The sequence below is a fragment of the Brachionichthys hirsutus genome, chromosome 9, assembly GCF_040956055.1.
Source record: "Brachionichthys hirsutus isolate HB-005 chromosome 9, CSIRO-AGI_Bhir_v1, whole genome shotgun sequence".
Classification (NCBI taxonomy): Eukaryota; Metazoa; Chordata; class Actinopteri; order Lophiiformes; family Brachionichthyidae; genus Brachionichthys; species Brachionichthys hirsutus.
Genome location: NC_090905.1, coordinates 11,986,322 through 12,012,421, shown reverse-complemented (window position 1 = coordinate 12,012,421; position 26,100 = coordinate 11,986,322). Strand labels below are relative to the sequence as shown.

Genomic DNA, 26,100 nt, shown 5'->3' with positions numbered 1-26,100 from the left:
ATCAACACAAAGACAATCAGCAGGCAGAATATTCGCTCTCCTCCGTCTACCGTCTTGTCCATACACGGCTCCCAGAACATTTCAGCGCTTCTCTGGCTGCTCAGAAGTAATTTGATGTTGAGTCATGCATTGAAGAGATGAAGGTAAATACCTATCTTTGGTCGAGTGTGTCACACTGAAATAGCCTTTTCCAGTGCTTCATTCTCTGGGATCTGAGTTCAGACATGCTGACCTTGGGTAAATATTCTGTGGATCTACTGTAATGCTGAGCTCAGCTTTGGCTTTCACACTACTTCACTGAACACAACTGCGTCTGCTTGAATAAAGGCTTTGTGGTGTAATGCCTTTTTTGTACCTGCGTTTCCCCCCACGTGCAAATATGAGTGGTCCTTTCGTCCCTCAGAAGATGAAGAGTTGGAACATCTGGATTCAGTGTTTCCATATAAATTCTACTGGTGTTGCCATGTGTAGCGGCCTTTAGCCTTTTTTCCAAACACTAAACTCTGAGGCTTTTTATTCCCTCCTTAATCCTTTCTTTTGGGGGGCTGGATTCTCCGTTTCAAACACCTTTTCGGTAGAGGTAGGAAGATTACTCACCTGAACAACAAAATCCCGGCCGCGGAAGTCAGCGATAGTGCGAGGCAGACGAGTGCGGCCCCAGACGAACCGAAGGAAAAGGGACCTCTCTGTGTTGGAGAAAGATTCCATGACCTCCCAGAACCACTGGATGAGCGGCGATGTCGGCTCCACCCCTTTGTAAGTGGCCACTGACTTCAGCAGGTGGAGAGGGATGTCTGGGCTCCCACACACCTGAGGAGAGGAAAACCTTTACCGTCATACCAGCACACAGCCTGAAGACCAAGGTCGCTTCACAACCTGCTCTCACTAACCATCGTTTCCAGTTCATAACCAGTGAAAAGTGACAGCAAGGGAACTGGAACCACCCGAGCCATTCCCTCACGCACAGCAGAGACCTGCTCATCAAACTCATGGAGCCTGTAGACAGGATGGAAAAAGGAACGTTGAACACAAACATAAATACTTGGGAAGTGGCAGCTCTGCTCATTCAGTCGGGTTCCTCACCTGTAGTTAATTGCCAGGCGGACATATTCTGCTCGGTTCTCCAGGGTGATGTGGGAGTACTTGGAGCTGAGCTGGATGTCCTGGCCGCTGGCATTGGGAACAGTGAAAGGTAGGGTCATGGCCTCGAACTCCTCAGCAGTGGCCTCGTTGTCCCGGATGTACATCAAACCGGGAATAAAATCCTTATCAACCTGGGAGGCACAGAACAGATAACCGCTTCATATCCCAACACAAATAATATATCCAATCTCACGTGTGCGTGTGTGTGTGTGTGTGTGTGTGCGTGCGTGCATGTCTGCAGGCTCTCCTGCTGACGACACAGCTCTGTCTGAGCTCCACTGGCATCCACTCTTTCTTTGAATTAATTTGACAACCAACCTTTGTAAATACCTCAAGGGCAAAACCACATAACAAGAGCAGCTCTGTGAAAGGAGCGAGCCTTCCTCCCAGCTCATGATCGCAGCGCGAGACATCTCAGGGCATCCATTTAACAAAAGCTGAGCAGATGACTTACTTTCCTTAAGGGAATGTAAAATCATTCGAACCGTTGCAAAGAGCAGGTAAAGTATGAGATTACAGTGCAGCTCGGGCAGCACGGTGGTGTTAGGCTTAAAGTTTAATCTGAAAGTGAACGTAAAGGAATGTGTTCTTTCTACAGGTTATAATACCGATCACAAGGGATTAAAATGTTATATCATTCCCGACAAAGAGACATTCTTTTTGTTGGTGAGAGGAGACACCGTGAAGTTACGTGAAACCTGAATGGCGCTTCATGTTAGAAGATGCACACAAAGAGTTGTGTTGTCAGAAATCAGCAGATGAAAACACAAAAATGTAGGAATGTGGGCATGGATCTGCCAGTGACCTCGAATGATGGGATGGTTCGATATGGAGGCACGAAAAAACATCTGAATGAAAAACCAAACTCTTGAGCCCCAAGATTACAGCAGTCAGCAGTAGCTTCAGTTTTTAAATCTATAACTATATCTAACTGTTGGCTAATTCAATCTGAATAACAACAAACAAAAAAAGAGAACGCTCCATCCATAAAAAAGTATTTTTATGACTACACTTAAACTGTCAAACATACCTCCAACAAGGCGGCCATGTTTTCACACAGGTTGGTTGTTTGGATTTTTAGTGGTGTTACCGAAAACCTACTGGGTGGATTTCAATAAAACTTGGTGAGTGTGTATGCCGTGGTTCTGTGTGGATATTGATAAAGGGTGCAAACACACACACACACACACACACACACACACACACACACTTTCTTTAGCATTGCTTGATGGGGAAACCTTTTTCCAAAATAAAAGCAAAAACACGAAGCTGTGCGGAGGTAGCTCACGGGCCAGGAGCGCTAAAAGATGTTTCATTTTTCGTCTCCCACATACAAATCTTCCTAGCTAAACACTTATTTCAGAGTAAGTCAGACTAATTCATACAAGTGTTTGTTTTATTTTACTGCTGCTTAGAAAGGCATCATCTTTCACAAACCGATGTTTGGAAATGTTATAAGAATTCTCCGTTTATTATTCATCATGGAAACCTGTTTATTCTCACTCATTACTCATCATACACTTCAAGCCTGCACAGAGTGGAGGCGGCTGTGATCGTACCTCACTGAGGTCAGCAATGGTCAGGTTCATTCCTGCCAGTTGTTTCCACACTGGCTCTGCTAGATTGAGGCTAAGAGGGCTTCCGGTTCGGATCGCAATGCCCAGGAGCACTCCTGCAGACACAGCAGGGCAGAGCGCATTACATACAGATCAAATAGGAACAGCTATCCGTCACTGTCTCGTGCAGAAGCAGCAGAAATGTACAAATGCATAATGAAGTAGGTCAGGCCGGGTGTTCGATCAGTGAAAATGTTCCAACACATGCAGCTCTTTAGATTTCCTTTGTAAGGACCAACACCCCACGAGACCCGACTGGGAGATTAATAGTATCATACCTAGAAAGCGGAACATGCTCATGTGCAGAGAGGATTTGGCTGCGGGGTTGAGCAGGAAACAGTCCCTGTTGGCGCCAGACTCATCGCGGCCATTAGGAGTGACGATGAGCAGCGGCGTCAGGGCGTTTTGTAGCTCCTCGCACATTTCAGCGATTGACTCACTGTAGCCTCCACCACAGTCGTCCACGGACTCGCCTGATGGAAAAAAAGAGGGCGCACGTCCTTCATTCTACATTCATTTTAATAAATATTACATCAGAGGCGAAACAATGAGACGTGACAGCGGAGGACGTACCCACAAATTTGACCTTCCACACTCGATGAGGGAGCAGCAGGCTGTCTGGGCTGAATGAACTCATTTTGGCACACATCTGACCAAATACCGACTTTGTCCCATCAGGACCTGCCAGCCCGCCTTTACTACGGGAACGCTTCACCTGCAGGTTGAAAGAAGAAGAAGAAAAACGGTTGTTACTGTTCAGAGTGAATAACTTCTTGATAGGCATGTATAACTGTGTGGGACAGCTGTAACACAAATACAACAGGAACTGGACAAAAAGTCCAAGTATCAGTCCAGGAACTTCTGCAGACCGGCTACAGAACTATTCTGTTATGAAAGGCATCACATGCAAGGCTCTGGAGCCCGTCTGGAATACAGCTATAGCACAACCACAGTGAGAGGGAGCAGGAAGACTAAGAGAAAGTTAAACGTGAGTAGATGTTAAAACTGGATGCTGTTTTCATGTAATTACTTCTGTACCTGTATCCTGTTGAGCTCCACCACAGGTCCATGCTGTCTGTCCCTCACCATCGTGGCTTGAACCACCTTCCTGAAAGCTGCTTCCTGTTCCACCAAACATAAAAGACGAGGTTATAGCGCTATTCAGACAAAAGCCTTCTACTCTTGAATTATGGCTTTAAACTTATTCCTTTTAGTAAATCAATAATTCTTTCTTTAATTTCAATCCTAGATAATTTACCTTTCCCTGGGAGATAAGGATGCCCCTCAGCGTGTCGAAGCCCACAGATGGTCCGTGGCCTGCCTGACCCAGCCGACCCTCCAGGTCAAACATGGGTATACAGGGGCAGAAGAGCTCAGAGATGTGGTGCAGCAGCAGCAGCCTGTTTCTCAGGGCCATGATGGGGATCTCCTGCAGGTGGTTGTACTCCATGGGAACCTTCAACACACCGAACATGCAGTCAGACATCTTCAGCATGAAGTGGACTTGATATCTCTGACAGCGAGGCGTTACTGCCATCTACTGGAACAGGGAGTCAACATACAAACAGATGCAGTACCTGTGCAGGCAGCTTCCCAGCATTAGTGGGCTTGCTGGTGGACCAGGAGAGGGTGTGCGCAGAACCACAGGCCACCCTGTTGATCTTCTTTCCCTGCAGAGCAGCCACCAGCCGTGGCCGCTGGATGGCATTTGTGGTCCCATCTCCGAGTTGGCCCTCGTCGTTGTCACCCCATGTGTAAACTTCTCCTGAGCCAAACACAACAAGCAAAGCTTTCCGTCAAGCTGCAATCCAGCACGACTTCGCTGACCTGAGGGAACCAAATGACACCAACTAGCAAGATGGGAAAGAAAACTAAAACAACCTGACAGATACATCATTAGGAAACATTTTCAAAATGGTGGATCATGCATCAAATGATCAGTCCCACCATCCTCTGTGCAGCACACGCAGTGCAGCGACCCGGTGGCGATGGCAATGACCTTCTTTCCTTGCAGCCCCTGAACTTGTCTGGGTCGTCGAACATGGTCATCAGAGCCGTGGCCCAGACGGTGATAGTCCCCTTTGCCCCTAAGGATGACACAGGTAGCATATACAATCGAGTTATATCCTCTCAGATGTGACAAATACTTCTTGGCAGATCCTTCGTTCAGCAGTGTAGAGTACGTACCACGTGTACACGGCTCCAGATTTAGTGAGAGCTACAGAAAACTGAGATCCACACTCCACCTTGACCACTCCAAGGCCGGTGAGCGAGTCAATCTAAAAACAAGGAAGCCGTTCATCAAGCTTTTCATGGAGCTAAATGTAAAACGTTTGTGGAACTGAACTCCCCGGGACTCATGTAAAGGTTTCATGTCACACCAAATGACAATAACCATCACATGACTGTGGACTCGTATTTAGATTATAGCTGGCGAGGGTGGTACATTTAGATTTATTTCCATTCATCTTCATATTTGGAATAACTAATAGTATAAAATTATGCTGCCGCTGAACGCCAGCGCTCACTGCTGTGTAAATTGCCTTACCTTCATGGGGATTTTGCAGCCATCACTGCCTCCCCGGCCCAATTTGCCGTAGTCGCCATCTCCCCAGGACCAGACCATGTCATCATCCGTTAGACACAGAGTCTGGGCATCCCCGCTGCCACAGGCAACATCGATGACCCTGTGTCCTTGCAGCGCATCCACCTGGAAACAGCACACAGACAGCAACATAAGCTTCACGTCACTGCGGCTGTCAAGGAAACCCCGTCAGAGTGAGGTGAAGTAAAGTGTGATTCCTGCACACACAGTGACAAACCTTGAGGCTACTATATGTGTAACGAGCTTTTCAGACGACTGAGCTGAAGACTACTAACCAGCTTGGGTTTGAGCTGGTCCTCGCTGTCTCCATGACCCAACCGTCCGTAGCGCCCCTTGCCCCAGGTGAAGAGCTCTCCACTGGCTGTGATGCAAGCGCTGTGTGCCCCTCCTGCTGCTATATCCACAACTTCAATCCCCCTCAGGGACTCGATTACACGAGGGCGGTCGCAGGGACTGAAGTCACATTTAAAAGGAAAACACTTCATCTCATCCGCTTCATCTTCATGTCTTAATATTTTTAGTTGCATGGATTTATATGAACATGTGTGCTATATTTCAGCCCCAACCTTCTGTTCCCATGGCCGAGCTTTCCATCTTCAGCCTCACCCCACGAGTAGACCTCTCCCTCAGAGGACAGTGCCAGGCAGTGCTTCCCTCCAGAGTTTACAGCCACTTTCCTGATGAAGACATGCTGGATGGACTCCAGTAAAGTGGGCGTGGACACAGACTCTGTGCCTCCAATACCCAGTCGGCCCCCTGCTCCATATCCTGTAGCATACAGCTGAGGATCAACCAAGCCTGTATTAGTTTTATAGCATATTACATTTCTCTGAATGGTGTCTGATTGACATTGTTGATCAATACAATCGCTGGAATGGATTTAAGTGTTTCAGTAAGAGCTTTCTACATGAAAACACATAATAAATGAAACTAGTTTTAGCATCACAGACGGTACTATTCTGGGCAGACGGGGCGGTACCAGGTCTAATTTAATTATGTGTGTGTGTGTGTGCTACATATCTGACAAAGAGTTATTTCTCTTAAGTTTGGGTTCATGATGAATGTATAAACATGACAAAGCATCAAAATTCATAATATTCCAAACAAAGCCTCATCAGAATTTGAGTAATTTTTGACAACATTTAAGGTGAATATGGTCAACGAGCCAATAAAAAGCAGTTAAATTATTATTTAAAAAGTTATTCCGTAGTGCCGCAAAATAACTTCTTTAATATAAAAGCTATTTTAGTGTTGGATGAATATACTCAGACGGGGTAATGATGAACTGGGAAGGAACGGAATGGTTCTATTGGTACCCCCCAGTTTTATAAATACCTTTCCATCAGCAGTGACAGCAAACAGGGTCTGCTCTCCACCAATAAGCTGCACCGGCCGCAGTGTGGCAAGGGCTTCAGTGGGTGTGGGCACCTTGACCTTCGCCCCCTCAATGCCCCCCAGCTGTCCTCTGTGGTTGTGGCCCCAGCCGTAGATTGTGCCACTCCCTCCGGCAGAGAGGGTCCAGTCGTCTGGTCTCCTGTTCATCCACTGTACAAGCTGCTCGTCGTGCTCACGCTTGAAGAGATCGTGGCTCTCATGGAGGCCGTTCATGCTCTCGTGATCAGCCATGAGCTCACGGACCTTCTTTGTGACCTTCAAAAGCGGAGAAACGGATTAAGAACATTCCCTGATCAAAGCCTAATGAAGAAAAGCGCAAGCTGGCACCGAAGTCATAGCCTGGCACACTCACCTCATCCAAGAAAGGTCTTGGTAGAGAGGTTCTCTTGTCTAGAGCCACAGCTACTCTGGAAGCAGTGCAGTATCGGCGGAACCAGGCCCACTTATGGGTCTCAGCACAGCAGGGTAAGGTATCAAGCTCGAGATCGCAGGCTAGAGCTACCAAGACCTGAACAAAAATGTTTAAATTAGCCACAGACTGCATCTAATGATGTGTAGAAGATCACAAAACTCAACCTGTGGTGATATTGAGTTGGTAAGGAAATAATTCTGAACGTACCTTGAAAAATGGGCTATGAAGCAGCTGCTTCCCTCCCCGGACAACAGGGTCCTCGTACTCGTACTGTCTCTGGAGAGCCTCTGGCAGCCCCTTGACTAGAGCGGCCAGTGCACTGCCTGTGAAACTCTGAAACACAGATCATTGATCGATTCCATTCAATCTAAAGACACAAAATGCATTTTAAACCCATGCTTTGTTTTTGTCTTTGAAAACAGTTGTCAGATCAGTAGCACTGCAGTAACTGCATGAGTGCCTCACCATAGAGCGCGCCTCGCCTTCGCTGTCACCCAGCAGCCTGTTTATATTAATGGACTGCCCGTACTCTGTGGTCAGGAGCTTCCGCAGTCTCTGCAGAGCCCACATCCTGTGCCCCGCAGCTGACAAGATCACAACAAATACAGCATAAGCATGTGACCCAAAGTGAAATGCATCAACTGTACGGAGACATGAAAATATTGGGACACACATGCCAGACCTAATGCACTAAGCTGGGCACAAGCAGCGAGGGAGGCAGCCAGGCGAGGCACAATACTCCTGTTGGAGGTGAAGTTGAGCCTGAAGTCCAGCAGACAGGTGACCAAGTCCATGGAGGGGCAGGACAAGATACAGCGATCTGACAGCAAGTCTTTGGGACCTGAAGAAATGAACAAAAAAAGCTCAGCGTCACCGGCCTCTGTGTACGACAGAGCAGCAGTGCAATCATAGAGGGATTTCAGGAACACCCTGTCAAATCACATACGTATCAGTGTGTCAGAGGCAATGTTCCCTCTAATTGTTCATGCGTCTGAGCAAACACACAAACTCCCTGAGCAGTCCCTTGGACACACTTTGAGCAACACCATAATAATAGATTTTATATTTTAAACGCAATTTACACTTGAAAACAAATCTCAAAGTGCACAATAGTATAAAAAGAAATAACATAAAAACAGTCGATAAAAAACAACAAGCAAAGGATGTGTGTTCTGTGGTCCAGCGAGAGTCCTGGAACTCCGATTACAATGGCCTCTATTAGCTGCGCAAAAACATGTGAGTCTCATCATTAGCCGGAGCAGCCAGTCACCGGACACTCACTGACTCACAGTGGGAAATAGCACAGAATGAATGTTTACGTGTTTATGTTATTTTACATTTAAGTTGGATTTTTTTTTTGTGCGCAACGTAGATTTTCTCTGCGCGAAGACCGTATCAGCTGTGCGTAATTACGCACGAGCGCACCTTAGAAGGAACGTTGGTCAGAGGTATACTCCTGCCAGTCTGCATGTCTATCTGGTTTATTTCTGCCAGTGAACAGAAACTGTTTATCAATATTGGTGAACGCATATTTGATGTACGGAGCATCTCACCAGCGGCAGGCATGATGGGATAGACAGTGAAGCGCCAGCCCCAGCCGTTGACAGAACCGTCACTGGTGAATTTCCATTTCAGCTCGTCTCCAGGGATTCTCAACTCACTGGACCAGTCGGACCACTCCCGACCTGGAGGAGACACACAGCAGACCCACACATTCATTTCTGATTCTTTGGCACATATCTCTACTCTTACTTTTACGTTCCTTGTGTCATCACCTGATCTGACAGAGACAATCCGATTGGCTCCATCCATGATTGTTAACGGGTCGTGGCGTCTCTCGGTCGAACACTGTCGGTCGAACTCTATCCTCAGGCCCTCAGCTCCTACGGGAAGCAAGCCAGAGAGCGTCTGTCATAATGAACACGTTGCTGAGGAGGGTCTCGTTATATAAAGTTCACGACATAAACACGAAAGAATGACCTCAAATTATTAATTTTTTTACCTGGAATCTTCACAGTGCCGCTGGTAGACGTATCATCTGTGTACGGATGACTGCTTTCTACCACAACTGGTTGGGAGGACAAACGGCCACTCTGTGAGTCTGTGGCAACGTCCTCCAACTCGGTGACACACAACTCCAGCAGCATGTCAGCAACCTGCGCATCACAAAGTGAACCCATCACATCTAATGCTTTCAAATCACACATCTGCATGGAATCCGGACAGAGTGCAGTAAATCACCTGTGGATATGCTGTCCCCATGCCGGAGAGAACAGCAGACAGCACCTCCTTCCCCTTCTCCCCTGAGCGATAAGACACTGCCAGTTTGAGTAGGTCCACCATGACACGCGTGTCATCGGGCACGAGAAGACAGGTGAACTCATCAAGGTATTGCGGCTCTGGACCGACCACTTTACTCTGACTCTCAGAGTCCTGAAGATGGAGATGAAATGGGGATGTGACTAAGTTAGGAACATGTGGGTGAAGTTACGGAACAGACATGCTCAGTTGGACAGGCTAGCCTCTTTTGTCTTGGTCATGGTTTCTGCTATAATGCTTGCTGCTCCTGGGTCATCAGTAACGGGAATGAAAGGACGCGATGAGGCACCAGAGGCAGACGGAGTCATCGCTGACGACGGAGTGACGGCTTCTTCTGATGACGGAATCTGACGCACACAGGAGTACATTTATTGGGACCATGCAATAAAGTGTGACAGTATCACAAACACATTCTGCAATTTACTTCCTCATTGGTAGAGTACACTACTGCATACATGATTCAGATTCCAGTCACACATAAAATCCCTCCTTTGTATGAAGGGAAACTGAACCAGTGTTCAGCGGATTTTCACCTGAGCTGTGTACATCAGATCTATGAAGCTACTGATAATGCAAAAAGATAGCTGCTTTACCAGAAAATTAGACATTGTTCACGTTTCTCGTTTATGCTTGTAAAAGTAAAGTCTTATTAAATAAGTTACTTTCCTCACCTCTCCCTTCTTGTCTTGCCAGGGATTGGGACTGACTCGTTCCTCTGCTTCAGGCAGGACGGGTGGACCTTCCTCATCACTCACAGTGGATGAGGATGAGGAGTCTGATGGAGGGACAGGTGAGCTGGAAGGACACTCTGCAGGCAGAATCATGCTGGATGGCATCAGAGCACCGACCACTGCATCCCTGGAGGAACACACATGTCCTGTCATCACAATACCTTCTAATGACAATTACAAATCAGCAGAATCATTTAAAGGTCCCACACACATTTAGCTAATCCTACTCTGGAGTTATGCCTCAACAGGGCATATCTTACCTCAGGTTTGCTATGCAGGCCGCATTTAGCATCTGATTGTGACAAATTATCTTACCTTTCCCATTAGCATCCAACTGGTATTATTTATTAGCTATTCAATGCTTTCATCCCAAACATTCTGATGACATGAGTGTGCTTGCAGGTATCTTTGTTTGTGCACTGCAAGTATTTTCTCTTTATGTGTGGGGTGAGGAAAGGGTGATGACCTGGGACAACAGCCCTTTGGCAGACTTGATCTGGTTGTGTAGGAGTTACAGGGTGCGCATCGAAGTCTTCTGACACACCAGAAGAGGATGCTTAGAAAACGTACCTGGCATACATGATTTGAATAGCTGACAATACATGAGACAGGGCCTGCTGTTTGGCCAAGTTGCCATCCAAGCTGAGGAGGATCTTTGCCAGCGAGGGCCGACTGGGCTTTATGTTGCTCTGCCCATTCATCTTGTTGTTCACTGATGAGGAGTCACTGTCTGATTGGACACCTGCAGTGAGCATCAACAAAACAAAGAGACACAGTCACTGACATGAAGCACCATGAAGAGCGACAATGCCAGACACTCCACAGCAGAATGTCCAACCTCTGCTTCCTCTGCAAAGGAGGGTAGCTGCTACAGCTGCTGAATATCTGCAGTCTACCGATGGCACTGTTGCCTAGTGACAGCATTATGTGGTATATGTAGCATTAACTTATAAAAGCAGTTCTAAACTAATCATTAATCACAATAATGCTCAGAACATATTCAAGCCAAATGCAAATAGTGGACTACAACAATATGTTTCTGAATTCCGTACATAAATTATTCACATATTCAGTTTTGTGTAATAATTTCAAGCATGCCTCAAAACTAGATTGGCCAAGTCTGGACAGGTGGTTTGTGTGAATAAGCTGCAATGAAAAGAGATGATCACCTAAATAGGACGCTCCCAGGGAGTCCCTGGCCGTCTGGAAAAGTACTGGCTCGTGGACTGAAGGCGTGGTCACATCCACAGTGGTCCAAGCAACGCTGTGAGAGGAGCCACAAGCCACTCGAGTGATCTTCTGCCCCTCCAGACCCTGCACCAGGGTAGGCTTCCTGTTAACCGTGGTGGTTCCATTCCCCTGTTGTCCGTGGTCATTGTCTCCCCACGCAAACACCTGAGACAAACGCAACACCATCACTACATTTCAATATTCATTCCTATGAGCATGTGTCTTTGCGCTAACTCCATTTTCCATACTGTTGCATACCGAGCAGAACCGATGTCAGATCTTCTTTAAAGTACTCATTATTATTAAATGTTTTCAATTAAACTCGATTAAATAAGTCATGTAATAGCATAGATCAGAGGCCCCTACAAACGTCAAGGGAGAATTGATAAACAAGCTCTGATCAGCGCCATCAGCAGTAAAACATTACTTCAATGTGTGCTTTGGTTTAGAATGCTGACGGCAGAGAAGCCAGTACGAACCTGTCCTGTGTCTGTCACAGCCAAACAGTGCAAAGCTCCAACAGCAACATGGACAATCTTTTTGCCCCTCAGTCCCTCCACCATCTGGGGCTTACGCACATGGACATCAGTGCCGTGGCCCAGACGGAAATAGTCGCCTTTACCCCTGTTTGGAAACAAAGACTCATGTTGAAGAAGACGACAGATTATTATAATCACACATAGAATCTCTCATTTGTCCTCCGTACCAGGTCCACACAACTCCAGATTTAGTGAGCGCCAAAGAGAACTGTGCCCCACATTCGATTTGGCAGACACCCTGTCCATTGAGTCTCTCTATGTTCTGAGGAATGTTGCAGCCCTCACTGCCTCCGCGACCCAGCTTCCCGAAATCCCCGTCACCCCAGGAGAACACCAATCCTGATGGAATCAAACACATACTGTCAAAAACACTGGAGCAAAAAACACTTTTAAAAGAAAAAAAGTGTTAAGTATATGAATATTGACAATAATTTGCTGACTCTACGGTGTTTGTCTAAACACTACAGGATACTGAGGACAGTCAGAAATACCTTCATCAGTGAGGGCTAGAGTTTGTGCATCCCTGCTCCCACAGGCCACCTGGATCACACGGTGTCCCAGAAGCACTTTAACCTAGATGACAAACACACACCATTGCGTACAGACTTCATATTACACACAGATTCCCACCTGCTTCTGTGATTTGGCCCTTCAATAAACTTAAATCTAGTAGCGTCCCTGTAAAAACACGAGTAATGCAGACTTACCAGTTTAGGCCTCAGCTGAGTAGTGTTGTCTCCATGTCCAAGGCGGCCGTATTCCCCCAAACCCCAGCTGTAGAGCTCCCCACTGGAGGTGATCGCAGCACTGTGAGAGCTGCCACAGGCGATGTCACGAATGCGCTTGGTCTTCAGGGCCTCTATCAACCGAGGCTTGTCACAGTTCCTGACACAGAAAATCACTCACCTTTCTTTAATCGTATCACATTGGTGATTCACTTTCCTAGATAATCAGGACTTGGAGTAAAGCTACAATTGAGAAAACAACATACATTCTGCTAAAGTGTCCCAGTTTGCCATCGTCTCCCTCTCCCCAAGAGAAGACCTTCCCGTCCACAGTCAGGGCCATGGCATGGCGGCCGCCGGAATGCACAGCGACCTTCTTCACCACATAGTTACTGAGTGCCGTGATCTGCCGGGGGATGGGGATGGTCCCACTGGACAGGCCCAGGCCTAACCTGCCATTAGTGGCTTCTCCACATGCATAGATCTTCCCCTCCACCGTCACTGCAACAGAGGCACAATGTTACACAGAGAATATTGCATGTTTATCATATGAGAGCATTTAATATATTCTACAACGTAAATCTCCCACCTGCAAAGAGGCTTTTGGACCCACCGGCCACTTGAACAACATTGAGCGCTGAGAGAGGTTCAGAAAAGGAGGGCACCTTGATCTGTGAAGGATAGAAACCCATCAGATTAGAGAGCTTCATCTCCCGCAGGCTCAACACAAGGATGCATCCAGTCCCATCTCTCGTACACTCGTGGACGCTCCATCCTCTCATGTGGTTTTCATACCATAAGCAAGCATTGTTATATTATAGCAAGTCAGAACATAGGCCTTTGTTACACAACTGATATTGAAGAACATATACCCAATCACTGTAATAATATGTCATTAGAGTATTTTCATTTAACTCGTATACAATTCAAAATGAAATTACTTGTTACTCCTCCACATTTGCATAAATGATACAAGCGCTTGTGATTTTGAATGTGAAGATTTTACATTAATCGAAGAGCAGATCTCAGTTTAAATGTCCTTCACCTTAAGCAGCTGTAACATCAAGTCCTTACAGGTAACTTTGGAGAAAACATTTCATTGTTGACCTTTTTGTCCAGGTAACTAAATCAACATGCAGTCCCTGTATTATGTAGTGCTCAAGCTACACATTACAGAAAGGATTATGGCCACATCAACCACCTTAGAGCCCTTGAGTCCTCCCAGCTGATCCTTGTCATTCAGCCCCCAGACAAATACTTTGGTCCTGATGGTGGCTGCGGACTCCAATCCTGAAGACTTCTTACGAGCAAGGCTAAAGAACCGAACAGAAACACACAAAGCGAGATACTAAAAACAAAACCTTGCCATTTGAATTTAAATATATTTTGCCTTGATTATTTTGAAAAACACTCATGTCCAAATAAACACTTATCAAGTCAGTTTAAACTGCAGGAACAGATCAAACACACTCTTAATGTCTCTCAATGACCCTAAGCCAGTGCTAACCTTAAATAATGGCATTCACCTCTGAGAATGTACATATATTCAGTTCAAAATGTTTTACTCATTAGTTAATATGTCAAAACATAAATTCAGACTGAAACAAATAAATATAGTGTATATAGGGTGTATAAGATTGATGGTTCCTGATGATGATGAAAACATCCGCAACAACATATATTTCTTCGACGATATACCTCCCAGTGGTAGTTTTATCATCATCCTCTTCCTCATTGTCAGATGCCAGGAAAGGGACTGTGGCCAGGTCTTCATCCTCTGCTCTGATCCGTCCAACGATGGTAAGTCCATGAATCTTGCAGTCTATACCAGAGCTGCGGCACTGCTTAATTGCAATCTCGATGTATCTGTGATACTGGAGGGGAAGGCAAATTGTAATTATTATTACAACATGCCTTTTTTCAAGACAAGAAACAATGATTTGAACATGACGTCTTCAACCAACCTCAGCACAGTCGTTGAGAAGGAGGGCGGTGGTGTCTGTCGGATTGATGTTAATTGTCTTCAATTCTATCAAGTTATTCAAAGAGTTGCCACCTGAATAATCAGATTAAAAAAGAAATACATAGCAAAATAATTTAGAAATGAAAATGTAAAGAGCACCCTGAACTTTGTGCAGGAGGAACTATTTGAAGTGGAAACCGTAGATAATGACACACAGCATCTGTCCAGTGAAGACACTTTACTTGCCTGACACGACGACTAGTGAAGGCATGTAGCTGCTGTCTGCAGGGTCCACGCTCACTTTCAGTCTGTGCACAAGAACATCTGGGAAGAGCTCAAGTCGAATCCAGTGCTGCAGAGGGAAGACAGGAAAGACCTGTCAGGTAAATTACACTTTAATAAAGCCAAGCTAAACAGACTGCCATCTATCCTAATAGAGCATGCGATTCAATCTCCTACTTTTCCCTGCGAGCCAGAGGACTGCCAACACTGATCACTGCAGTCAATGAGGCGTGATGCTTGGTTAACAGCGGAAGAGACGCTGAGGCTCTTGACAGCACGAGACCAATCGTCAATCAGCATCCCTCGCTGGCTGCTGTGATGCTTCTTGAGCTGTTTTCCCGAGCGCCCACAGAATGCGGGAGACTGGCCTGAATGTACAGAAGATGAACAACAGTTTTACTCATTCAGGCTAAAATAAACTCATGCGATACGATAGCGGTGATCATGTGACTGACCAGGCTCATTGATTCTGCCAAAGGAATGTCGGGTGTTATGTTTGCGGGTCTTGAAGCAGTTTTCACAGAAGTCAAAGTCTTCACAGTTCCTACATTTGAACCTGGCACCGTTTATAGGGAACATCTGGCAGCCGTCACACCTGCAGGTAAGACAAGGTGCCACGTGAATAACATATTAAAATGTACAGTTAAGCGGTCTGACAGAATCTTTAAACATATCCATACCTCACTCCAGGGTGAATACTGGGCACCAGTTCCATTTCAGATAACAAGCCTGTCCAGTGAGACTGCTGAGGGAAGTCCACAATCACATCCTTTCCATTAGCACTGAAAGCTGGGAGGAAAAAAACATTTTGTTGCATCAACAATTGAAGACGGTGTATTCTTAACCTTGAAACGGGAAACATTTCATCACAGATCAATTTCATAAAAATTTTAGTTGTTCAACAACCTGAACCACTTTTATGACAGACCATCTTTCCAGAGATTAAAGATGTGCTCAAAACTGAGGTGTGTGTTCAGATGGTAAACAAAGTAACCTGCATAGAATGATAAGAGACTTGATTTAGCAGCTGCAGAGCGAGGCTTACCTTTTACAACACCGACACTCCTGTGGGTGACGGAGCCCCATTTGTACTTTGGCGTGGTCACTGTGGGCTTCACCCTGACTTTGTCACCAATCTTTATATGGGAAGGAGAACTCTGTGGTGGGAATCCTACAAATGGCAAAGACACAACACATGTCAAAGGTGAGTAAAAAAACATGTTGCAAAGGTTTTCTCGGAACAACTGCTGTTTCTCACTGGCTTACCGAGTAGCTCAATGTGGATGTAGCGGACCCAGTACGTTCCACCTTTCTGCTGCCAGTCACACTGCACGTTTAAATCATGAAGTCCATCTCTGTCCAGTTTAATCACCTTCCCGACGTCTCCGTCATACACTTCCTCATAAGTCCTGCAGCACTTCACCATCATCCCAACCTGCAGAGAAGTCAAGGTTATGTCAGCCTCAATGTGTCGCATTTCCTTAATGCATCTCTAGATAAAGTTTAAAAGGTTGCTGCTCTCACCTGTATGTTCTCTCTCACATATACAGCATAACCATCGTTGCTTTGGAAATCTGACCTCTTCTTAAATGTCTGGCTTTCAGTGACCACGGCACCTGGAGGCTAACGTCACACACACACACGGCACTAATATCAATTATGTGTAAAAACAAAAAAAAGAATAAGTGTGGGTTTAGAGAAATATGAAAGAACTGATAATGTACCACAGGGAACGTCAGCTCCGTTTCCTCCAGCTCCTCCAGCACCTCCTCATCAGAGTATTCATCGGACACAGTGTCGGCATCGGACAGCTCTGTGACATGAATGTCTGGATGGTCCAGCAGCCAGCCCACCAGAGCCTCGACACCTGATGAACAGCGGATGCTTCATTTAAAAGCTCAAAATATTGGAAACACAAAGTTGCGGTGGTAACTACGGCGACATTAACGCAAGCAGTCAAATGTATTCGCAATTCAGGTTAGTGTCCAACAAAACCTGCACCTGTACCTGGTACACCCAAACTACTGCCTGTAGTTCCAGACAGCGACTTCAAAGCAAATTCAATGTTTTTCCGTGGAAAGCCCATCTCCATAAGTTGGAGGACTATGGGCAGTGGGGGCACAGGGGAGGTCTTCTGTTTCTTCTGTTTAGGAGGTCGGACATGCTGAACGGTGACAGGAGTGGTGGCCTCACTGGAACTGCTCTCCTCAAACAGTGGAGAGGATGGGTGAGCAGATTCCACAGCCAGGTACTGACACACCGCCAGAGCTGCAGCCTACATGGAGTTACACACACACAACCCTGAGGTCAATCTGAATACATAAGCAGTACGCTACGCAAAGTACCACTGACACTTAGCACAGTGTTACTAAATGTTACACTGACTCACCTCCATCTCCTGCCTGTCAAAAATTGCCTTGATGGGAGAAGGTTGAGTGGCAGCAGACAGCAGCTGCTGCAGGAGGATCAATGGAGGCAGGGGGCCCTCAGGGGAGTCACCAACATCTGGCGGTGACACAACTGGATCCTCTACAAACAAAAAAGCAAGGGTGTCATAAGAAGTACAAAAATAGGATGGACATGAGGAGCTTCAAAGTTCAGTTCGTAAAACAATGTTTCTCCATTATCAATTATTTTGACATGTTGTGAAAATTATGAGATAGTTTTAACAATTTATGAAAAACCTATTTTGCCTTGTAAAGGAAGTGAATCTCCAATTACAAAAACCTTTGCATAATTGCTGGTTCTGTGCATTCCGTAACCTTAGCAAAGAAAGACTGTACATATAATCTTGCTGCTGCTTCAGACCTAAATATCTTACGCCTCGTCCTGCCTTTTTCTGGTCCTCTACAGAGGTAGACTGCGGTAGGGGGAATATGGAGCTGCTCATATTGTTGGCACATTGTTTTGAGAAATAAACATTGGGTGGAAAGGGTAATTGAAAATGGCATAGTATGTTTTTCATTAATTCACATAAGTGCGCAAAATGTCATCGAGGGGAGGTTGTTACTGTCAGTTTGCCAAATCTTCTCACATCTCTATACACACATTAACACACAGATTCCCTCCCCGAACATTATTATTAACTTATCTATACAGGAAATGTAAAAAAAAAAAGACAGCTGGCATTATGCACCAAGTTACTGATCCTGAAAAGCAACCCTTCACTCGGTGGGGTCTCACCACTGGGGTTCGGTCCGATGTCCACAACTGCTGGCTGGGAAAGGATCTGCCGGAGTTTATCCTGATGAGAGAGCAGGGCCCGTGCTGCCTTTAAAATATACAGCCTCAGCTGCTGGCACCGCAGCAAATGGAGGTCCACCTGGTCAGCTGGACACAACAGGCCTGAGTGAACCCATGAGAATATACCTTAGCTGTGAACACTACAGCAAAGCATTCCCCACAGCTAAAAACATGTCATGATCTACAGCAGTAAAGAAGGAATGATCATTTCATTTGTCTAGTCCAGTCAAAAAAAACTTGTCTAGCCATAAAGAAAACACCATTTGTGAAGTATCTCTTGTGTACCTGTAAGGCCTCGACTCAGAGACTTCTTCATGCGTTGTTTCTCTAATTTGCTTCCAGCCAGGCTGACCAGCTGGGCCCAAACTGCTAGCATCGGGTCAGTGAAGGGCAGATTCTGCACAGTGAATGTTACTGCAGGCAGCTGAGAGAAATTACAGCAAAAGAAGAACATTCTTATTGTTTCATAAATGTCTAAAGTATACCGGAGCTAATGCACTAAATGAGAATGTAAAATGTTCTATACTGGTTTGAGATGGCCGAGCAAGCAAACCCTATGGGTTCTCATCTCATGAAACTGGACAGTGATGCGTCCTTTCGGAGTGATGTGAGTGACCGTTCCCTCTCCGTACTCCTCATGAATAACTTGGCCTCCTAGCCTGAGACGCCCATCAATTCCTCCAATGACTGCCAGCACTGCCATCAGGCTTCCCACTCTAGGACCATCTGAATCAGGAAAATACTCCTCTAGGAAGCACTGAAATAGAGGGGGGGGGGGGCATGAACAATTGTTATCATGTTAGAACAGATTTTATAGATGACATCAATATAGTGAGCTTTCATTTCAATGTGCAATAATTGAATAATGTGGAATATACAATCTTCCTTACTGCTTCAGACTGGCAGCCAGCCATAACATCTCCAATGGAGCTCAGCTGAGTGTTGATATAATCATTTATCATGCAGTTCCACTGGCCAAGAGAGTGCAGGGTGCGCAATATAGAAACAATCTCCTCAGCCAGTGTGCTGCTGTGAGTGGCTGTAAGAGATGCCTGGGGGCGGGACCTTCTCCTCCGCAGGGAACCCTCTGTGTGCAGGAAGAGGAAATCATAATTATAACTAGAAAAAGACAAAAATAAATACCCATCCGATTTTAAACGTGCGCATGATAAACGTGCCTCTGAGAAGTGGTAGGTCTGAGGAGCAGGTGATCAGTAGGCTTCCCAAGAAGTTGAACAACTTCTCCACCAGGAACTTCATGTCCTGAGACCGTTCCGTCTTTTCCCACGAGGGTAAGACTGCCTGCAGAAGACGTAGTGCCAAAATCTGAAAATACAAAGGGTGCACAAGACAAGTGTTAGTCAATTCCCTTCCTGAAATATTTTGCTAACAATAAATTAACAACTTTGAACACATCTAAAGCAATCATTGGCTGTTCTACCTGTCTCTGCAGTGTTATGGCATTGAACTGGTGGCCTTCAACAATTCGGATGAGCAGGCCAATCCATGCAGAGGTGCTGAGGGTGCTGCACATCTGGGGCATGACAGCAATGCTTCGTATGAAGCCCAGTGTACACCAGCTCCTGTGCTGCTCCCGTGAGACCAGTCTGTGGGAGTGGGAGCCTGACAACAAAGATTGGTACACTTAGCATAAGACTGAACCCAAAAACCTGTCTCATCGGCATTTTAACTACCTGATGTGTCATTAGCTCCACTTTCCACCAGCATCCTCAGCAGCCCACAAAGGGTCCGTGTAGCATCTGTTTGCAACACGTCTGCATAGATACCCGCTGACAGAGACAGTGTCTTCAACAGGTTGACTGTACTGGTTAGCATCATAGCTGTCGGGTGACTGCTCTTCTGCATCACGTCACCTTCTGAAGCGACGAGGGGATGTCATATACATCTTTATTTCATCCTCGCTTCAAGATGTGATTTTGTTTTGAAGCAAAATTGGTTACTGACCCGTGTCATCCTCTGTGTCCGAGTCCTCGGTGGGGGGCTGGGCAGCTGGTGGTGGCTCTGCCAGTTTGAGGTCATATTTACCCTCTTTACCCATCCTGTAGGAATTTGTGCTGCCAGTATCCCACTGGACCCTGATCCAGCCATCTTCTCCTAGCTCCCCAATGACCCGTCCAAGACCTGGTGCTGGGCCATCCTATACAAGACATGGGCAGTGTAAAACACCCAGCACCAGGTTTCTCTATTCTCCTTTTATAACTATTATTATTAAGTAATTATGATGCAACAACCCATCAACCACCAAAGTAACTAATATGGCATAATATAAATTGAGGTACCTGATCGCCCCATTTCCAATCAACTCCCCTCATCACTCTGGTGCTTATCTTCATCGTGGCAGCAAGCTCAGGGCCAGAGGCGGGCAGTGGGGCAGGAGCAGCCTCCTTTCTGGACTCCTCCAGTACTGTGGCTGAGCCTCCGAGTCCAGATGTACTGAGGTCCTCTTCATTGCTGTCTGTACTAGGCCCTGGAAGTAAAACAAACATCAAACACATCAATACAAAGATGCGTACCGGTACATATGGCTATTCCTCGCTATTCTATTCTGTATGTGTTTGTGTTTGTGTCTGGACAGTGCTCACCTATGAGACGGAGTATACTTTGTGTGAGGGCCAGTATTCCAGAATTTAGCAGAAGACTGAGGCTGTTGGCTCCGTGTTTCAGGGACAGCATGTGTATCATGGACAGGAGGAATCGTGCTTGTGGAATGGTTCCAAGACTTGGTCCAGCTGGGTTCTCATCAGTGATGTTCTGCAAAGGAACAGGCTGCACACCTGCTTAAAGGACACGGAGCCAATAAGTTAGAGCATGCAAAAGATCTAAAGACATTATACCAGCGCAGGGTTGTACAGCCTCGAGACTTACAGAGCGCTTTGAAGCGGGCACTGGCCTCAAGCAAGATGTTGCGTACATTATGGATGGCCCAGGAATACAACTTTCCAAATGTCACCTCCAAAAGCATGCGGTTGAAGGGAGGGATCAGATCCACGTCCTTCAGGCAGTCAGACAGAGGCTCTCTGGGAAGGAGTGGTCCAAAATGTTAACGTTTTATAACTCACCTTACTGAATGACGTCAACTGCAAGCTCACGTTTTCAATACACCAACATGAATCCAAAAGATTTTTGAGGACATTTATTTTTTATCATAAACCCGTAGCTTACCCAATGTTGGACCCCTCAGGTATGACTCTTTGCCATCCACAGAGCATTGCGTACTGCACAGACGGCAGCAGGAAGCTTTTAGAAGCCAACTTCAGCATGGTGTCAATGCCCTCGAGTCTCACTTCAGCCCTCTCCAACTACAATCAAACAACATCCGTCATTTCTTCACATGGTAAATGTACATTTGTTTACATCTTGTTGTTCAGTAATTTTGTACCTAATCACAATGACTACTTCATTGATGATCTATTGCTTACAATCACCTGTTTGAGTAGACATTTTCTCATCTTCTCTACATCAAGGGGTTCCTCTTTTAGTGCAAACTCCACGATGGTGGCCATGAGGCTCGATTGGGAAAAGACACCCGGAACACTGTGTTTCAGCCACCGGTACTTCTGAACATTGGAAACAGTGTTCAGAAGTGGATGCCATTTGTCCTGCTGTAAAATAAAAAAACAACAATACAATTGGGAAGATGTCTTAGTTGATCTACTTTCCATGAAGCCTGGTGTACATTTGATTGTTAAAACAGAACACAGAAAAGATTGCGGGGGGAAAAAATCTGACTGCATTAAAAAAAAAAAATTATAGGGAATTCAAAACGGAGTGCATTTTCTAAAATACTGACCTTGGATGTTCTGCTAGTAGTGGATTTCCTGTCCACAGGTGTGGGACTGATCTGGACAGGTACTTCTTCATTGGTCCCTTCATTCTCCAGCTTTGGTTCTTCTATGTCAGTAGACTCCGACTTCTTGGGCACTGAAAAATATATAATACAGTTAACCAAATATGTATTAATGTGACGAAAATAAAATCACTGACATTTTTAATTACTTGCCTCTCTTTTTCCTGTGGTCCCTGATCAGCTTCTGGGTGATCCTCCTCCAACGCGGCTGAGAGCTCAGCAGTTTCAGTTTGGAAACTATAGACAGGTCGTTGCTTACAGCCGGACGCAGCTCATTAAACAGGAATCGCAGACGCTCGATGACGGGGGCACAAACCTCTTTGTAAGAGCGGCCTTGTTCCTGATGAGTCTGAAGGAAAAAGGGCAAAGCAAACAACCTTGAAAACTTCATTTCTCCTTGTTTCTACGGTACTATAGTCCAGAAGTTATTAATAATACCTTAATTAAAGAACACTTTGCCTGGTAGACCATGCGGCACACTGCAATCACAGATTTAGGGAGGGACCTCTGTTTCCCCTGGTCCACACCCAAGGCACATTGACTGACAAGTGAAAGAGCAATGTGACCTGTGACGGGAAGAAAATGTATTTATAGTTGCTTTGCAAATACTGATAATCAGTTCAGAAATACAAAAGTAGTTTAGAAAAGATTTTAGAAATGCAGAAAATAGTCAAAGAAAACACTGACAAGTCAATTTCAACAGCAATGTGAGACAAAATTATTTATTAATTCCTCAAACAGTCTTTCTGGAAGCAGTTGCTAGGTTACCAAGGTCTTGGTGTTTGAGCAGACAGCAGAGCAGCAGGCGACCAACTTCCTCCACAGGATGCTCCGGAGGAAAAGTGATGGGTGTAATAAGATGGTACTGCTTACAGCAACGCTCAATTTGGCAAAGGAAGTCCTATAATTTGACAGCAAAAAAACATGGAGAGCATGACTGCATCCATCTGCTCCATGGCTGCTGCGTCACTACACGGTTTGGTCTCGGATCATTGCTGTCAAACCCATACCTTAACAGTGTGGTCCTGAGTGTTGTTGTCAGCAATGGCCTGCAGGAAAGGCTGTGCGTGGTCACTAAGGGTTATTCTCCGGGAGTAGAGTTTGACTTTGTCTGGGGTGGTTGTACCCAGAGAGCTGCAGTGGTCTTCATCCTTCTCTTCATTGTAGTTATAATGGATCTGACTAGTCTGCAGGCCTCCAGAGAATATGGAAGACTGCAGCCATTCTGAGCAAAATAATGGCAAAAAGCAGTTTAAAGCTTTAATTTGACACAGACACCGTTTGACTTTTCAAGCCACGTAACTCTAAGGTAACTCACTGGCACATTCAATCTCCATTGGCGACAGTGGGGTGCTCTTGGCCAGGTAAGAAGCGTGGAGACCAAGCAGCAGCCCCAGGTTCCTCTCTGTGTCAATAAGTGGGGAGGACAAACTGCTGAGGTCTGGAGTAGTGACGCTCTCCTGGTTTGGCTGTTGATGATAAAATATCAAAATATCTGAGACTGGACCCAAATATAAAGAATTTAGAATGTACGGTAATACCTCGACATACGAGTGCTTTGCCATATGAACAGACCTGCTTTGAGACGCGAGGATAAATTTGAGACAAGCAACTTCCAGAGGCTGGAGCTAAATGGGCGAGCTATGCGAGGACACTTCACTCGTTCAGTTCAGGTATTCACCACCTTCAGCACTCGTCTCCTGCGTGTCTCCCACGTTGTGTGATTTGGCATCCCAGTACGCTCGGAGTACATCGACAATATGTACAATCCTCAAACAGAAGGATGTTATCAAGAACACAAAGCGCCTTCCAAAATCATAACTATTATGTCTAAGATTATGTACGTCTAAAGTACAATTACTGTCAAACTCCCCCCCCCCCTTCTCTCACGCTCTGCTCATCGCTGTTAGTGCTATCGTCTGTCTCGAAGTTAATATCATGTTAAAACCACATTTTATATTACAATAATACTGTATATCATTTATTATATCATTTGTGTGTGTATCTATATAGCAATTAAAAATGTTTTTTCAATTGTTATTTGCATTGATTTGGGTGTTTTTTGACGGCCGGAACAGATTAAATAGACATACAAGCAAATTGAGTTACGAGCTTGTCCAGGAACGAATTCTACTCGTATGTCAAGGTATTACTGTATATTGGGATAGTCAGTACCTCCATGTACTGGCCCACACAGAAAGCTTGCATTGACTCTCTGGTGTCCTCAAACTGCAGGGCAGCTTCCAAAGCAACCACTGGGTCCTCTCCTGCAAACTGGGCTGTGAAAGGAGCAAGCAAAAATTCATAAGACTCGGTGTAGTAAATACTCTCCTGGGCAGCAGAGCAAATAGCTCCATTGTCTCAAAGCAAGAACATCCAGGGTTCAAATCCATGCGAGCCTTTCTGTATGAAGATTGAATGTTCCGTCTCCCCATGTCTGTGTGGGTTCTCTCAAGGTTCACGGGCATCCTTCCATACACAAGACTCTTGAATACAATTGGTTGTTTGTCTTTCATGTGGCTCTGTGATAAACAATTTTTTCAGGGCGTACCCAATGACTCTAAACAGGATAAACAATAAAGAAAAGTAATTAAATCATCTCAAAAATGTATTTTAAACCCTACCTAGAACGCTGTTTCCTGTTAGCGACTGGGACTGAGCCTGGAAGTCCTTGATGTCATAGACCTTCCCTTCAATGACCGTCCAGAAACCCCCGTCTTTATTGTGGTTCTCCAGGTCAGCCTTGCGAATGAGAGACACCTCCTCGTTGTTCTTTGAACTCTGCCCTGTGAAAAAGGATCCTGCCACAGCAGAATAGGAAAAAGTTACAGTCTAAACTAAACCCGTGTAATGTGGAGTCAAATTAATAACTAGTATTTCCAACTTTCTCCTCAATTAACTAATCATGATTCATTTGAGGTGCATTTTCGACACAATCATGGCGTTCTTTTACAATTTCATTAATACTGGTAGTCGTTGACTTACGACCTATGGGACTTACGACAGTTCGACTTTTCGACCGCTCTGCTCTGTTGTTTTAATGTCTGTTTACGTGCTATTACGACATACCAGAAAGACAGCGAGCGAATGTCTTTGTGTACAACAGTTTCTGCGGTCTCACCCACAATCGTTACCAAGAGGAAATAGTCTCTTTCTACTCCTCATTTACAGAATCATGACGCAGCATAAAATACTTACGGTAATTTAACATGGGTTGATTTACGACAGATTTCTGTGAACCAGTCGTAAGTTGACGGCTACTTGTACTTTCATTAGTTTGACATATTGGGGAAAGTATTAATTTAATTTATAGTTGTGAGCAAAAATCAACAGTCAGAGGTTTCAAATGTCTTCTTTCCTGCTATTTTCAATTAATTTCCACAAACTATACAAAACCGTGATGCAGTAAGATGCATCTAATCTTCACCTTGCTTTGGAAATATAGGGTTTAAAGAATAAGACTCCATTTATCTTTTACCCAAAATGCCTGGCCAAGCCAGGTCCTCATTATCGTCCCGCTCATGTCCTGGTGCCAAGTGGTTGAATCGGTCAAGATGCTCCAGCAGTCCAGCAAGGAGAGGTATAGAACCCGTCTCCTGCATCAGACCTGGGTCAATGGTGAGAAGGAGTACGATGGACACCACCAACTCTGGCAGCAGGACTCCTTACAAAGAAAAGAATCCATCCATAACTGTCAAAATGTCCTTCAAAAATAAGCATGCATTCCATTCAGACCATAAATAGTACAGTGAGGTCAGATTACCAGTTAGATCTCCTTCAATTACACGTGAGACTTCAGCAAAGTGGCGACGACCAGTAGAGGCAATGTTGGTTGCCACTGGAAGGATGTCTCCAATGTGAGTGCACACAAGGGCAATGTACTTTTTTAACAGGGAACCGACACCAAGAAGCTCAGGATCTGCAAAAACAAGAGAGAAATCAAAAAATGACTGAGAGCGTATGTTCAAGCCTGAAATCCAACTCCTCTCACCCAGGGAACTAGAAATAAAGATTTAGCTTGAAGTACAG

At 45.4% G+C, this 26,100-nt stretch overlaps 1 protein-coding gene across 1 annotated transcript in view; it reads right to left on the bottom strand.

Moving 5' to 3' along the window:
* herc2 (HECT and RLD domain containing E3 ubiquitin protein ligase 2) overlaps nucleotides 1–26,100 on the bottom strand; it is a 39,205-nt gene that overhangs the window by 2,264 nt on the left and 10,841 nt on the right. Inside the window, exons 22-90 of the mRNA XM_068743835.1 lie at nucleotides 25,835–25,990; nucleotides 25,550–25,735; nucleotides 24,696–24,872; nucleotides 24,247–24,350; nucleotides 23,390–23,540; nucleotides 23,082–23,296; nucleotides 22,840–22,972; nucleotides 22,510–22,637; nucleotides 22,225–22,420; nucleotides 22,015–22,145; nucleotides 21,650–21,826; nucleotides 21,387–21,523; nucleotides 21,090–21,241; nucleotides 20,807–20,998; nucleotides 20,504–20,691; nucleotides 20,169–20,361; nucleotides 19,898–20,080; nucleotides 19,645–19,826; nucleotides 19,382–19,529; nucleotides 19,094–19,290; nucleotides 18,730–18,960; nucleotides 18,489–18,627; nucleotides 18,144–18,290; nucleotides 17,350–17,489; nucleotides 16,968–17,235; nucleotides 16,685–16,827; nucleotides 16,485–16,583; nucleotides 16,227–16,395; nucleotides 16,006–16,131; nucleotides 15,641–15,749; nucleotides 15,416–15,555; nucleotides 15,138–15,328; nucleotides 14,925–15,030; nucleotides 14,680–14,771; nucleotides 14,414–14,589; nucleotides 13,917–14,028; nucleotides 13,305–13,386; nucleotides 12,982–13,216; nucleotides 12,698–12,875; nucleotides 12,482–12,563; nucleotides 12,158–12,329; nucleotides 11,931–12,075; nucleotides 11,391–11,616; nucleotides 10,792–10,963; nucleotides 10,162–10,348; nucleotides 9,694–9,837; nucleotides 9,413–9,604; nucleotides 9,174–9,327; nucleotides 8,947–9,054; nucleotides 8,725–8,856; nucleotides 7,854–8,012; nucleotides 7,637–7,755; nucleotides 7,379–7,504; nucleotides 7,112–7,267; nucleotides 6,700–7,014; nucleotides 5,931–6,145; nucleotides 5,640–5,817; nucleotides 5,308–5,469; nucleotides 4,947–5,038; nucleotides 4,707–4,846; nucleotides 4,337–4,524; nucleotides 4,018–4,215; nucleotides 3,798–3,881; nucleotides 3,333–3,474; nucleotides 3,038–3,232; nucleotides 2,703–2,815; nucleotides 1,084–1,274; nucleotides 891–996; nucleotides 598–810 (exon numbers count right to left, since the gene is read on the bottom strand). Coding sequence (XP_068599936.1) covers nucleotides 598–810; nucleotides 891–996; nucleotides 1,084–1,274; nucleotides 2,703–2,815; nucleotides 3,038–3,232; nucleotides 3,333–3,474; nucleotides 3,798–3,881; nucleotides 4,018–4,215; nucleotides 4,337–4,524; nucleotides 4,707–4,846; nucleotides 4,947–5,038; nucleotides 5,308–5,469; nucleotides 5,640–5,817; nucleotides 5,931–6,145; nucleotides 6,700–7,014; nucleotides 7,112–7,267; nucleotides 7,379–7,504; nucleotides 7,637–7,755; nucleotides 7,854–8,012; nucleotides 8,725–8,856; nucleotides 8,947–9,054; nucleotides 9,174–9,327; nucleotides 9,413–9,604; nucleotides 9,694–9,837; nucleotides 10,162–10,348; nucleotides 10,792–10,963; nucleotides 11,391–11,616; nucleotides 11,931–12,075; nucleotides 12,158–12,329; nucleotides 12,482–12,563; nucleotides 12,698–12,875; nucleotides 12,982–13,216; nucleotides 13,305–13,386; nucleotides 13,917–14,028; nucleotides 14,414–14,589; nucleotides 14,680–14,771; nucleotides 14,925–15,030; nucleotides 15,138–15,328; nucleotides 15,416–15,555; nucleotides 15,641–15,749; nucleotides 16,006–16,131; nucleotides 16,227–16,395; nucleotides 16,485–16,583; nucleotides 16,685–16,827; nucleotides 16,968–17,235; nucleotides 17,350–17,489; nucleotides 18,144–18,290; nucleotides 18,489–18,627; nucleotides 18,730–18,960; nucleotides 19,094–19,290; nucleotides 19,382–19,529; nucleotides 19,645–19,826; nucleotides 19,898–20,080; nucleotides 20,169–20,361; nucleotides 20,504–20,691; nucleotides 20,807–20,998; nucleotides 21,090–21,241; nucleotides 21,387–21,523; nucleotides 21,650–21,826; nucleotides 22,015–22,145; nucleotides 22,225–22,420; nucleotides 22,510–22,637; nucleotides 22,840–22,972; nucleotides 23,082–23,296; nucleotides 23,390–23,540; nucleotides 24,247–24,350; nucleotides 24,696–24,872; nucleotides 25,550–25,735; nucleotides 25,835–25,990 — 11,015 coding nt within the window. The remainder of the gene's footprint in view (nucleotides 1–597; nucleotides 811–890; nucleotides 997–1,083; nucleotides 1,275–2,702; nucleotides 2,816–3,037; nucleotides 3,233–3,332; nucleotides 3,475–3,797; nucleotides 3,882–4,017; nucleotides 4,216–4,336; nucleotides 4,525–4,706; nucleotides 4,847–4,946; nucleotides 5,039–5,307; nucleotides 5,470–5,639; nucleotides 5,818–5,930; nucleotides 6,146–6,699; nucleotides 7,015–7,111; nucleotides 7,268–7,378; nucleotides 7,505–7,636; nucleotides 7,756–7,853; nucleotides 8,013–8,724; nucleotides 8,857–8,946; nucleotides 9,055–9,173; nucleotides 9,328–9,412; nucleotides 9,605–9,693; nucleotides 9,838–10,161; nucleotides 10,349–10,791; nucleotides 10,964–11,390; nucleotides 11,617–11,930; nucleotides 12,076–12,157; nucleotides 12,330–12,481; nucleotides 12,564–12,697; nucleotides 12,876–12,981; nucleotides 13,217–13,304; nucleotides 13,387–13,916; nucleotides 14,029–14,413; nucleotides 14,590–14,679; nucleotides 14,772–14,924; nucleotides 15,031–15,137; nucleotides 15,329–15,415; nucleotides 15,556–15,640; nucleotides 15,750–16,005; nucleotides 16,132–16,226; nucleotides 16,396–16,484; nucleotides 16,584–16,684; nucleotides 16,828–16,967; nucleotides 17,236–17,349; nucleotides 17,490–18,143; nucleotides 18,291–18,488; nucleotides 18,628–18,729; nucleotides 18,961–19,093; nucleotides 19,291–19,381; nucleotides 19,530–19,644; nucleotides 19,827–19,897; nucleotides 20,081–20,168; nucleotides 20,362–20,503; nucleotides 20,692–20,806; nucleotides 20,999–21,089; nucleotides 21,242–21,386; nucleotides 21,524–21,649; nucleotides 21,827–22,014; nucleotides 22,146–22,224; nucleotides 22,421–22,509; nucleotides 22,638–22,839; nucleotides 22,973–23,081; nucleotides 23,297–23,389; nucleotides 23,541–24,246; nucleotides 24,351–24,695; nucleotides 24,873–25,549; nucleotides 25,736–25,834; nucleotides 25,991–26,100) is intronic.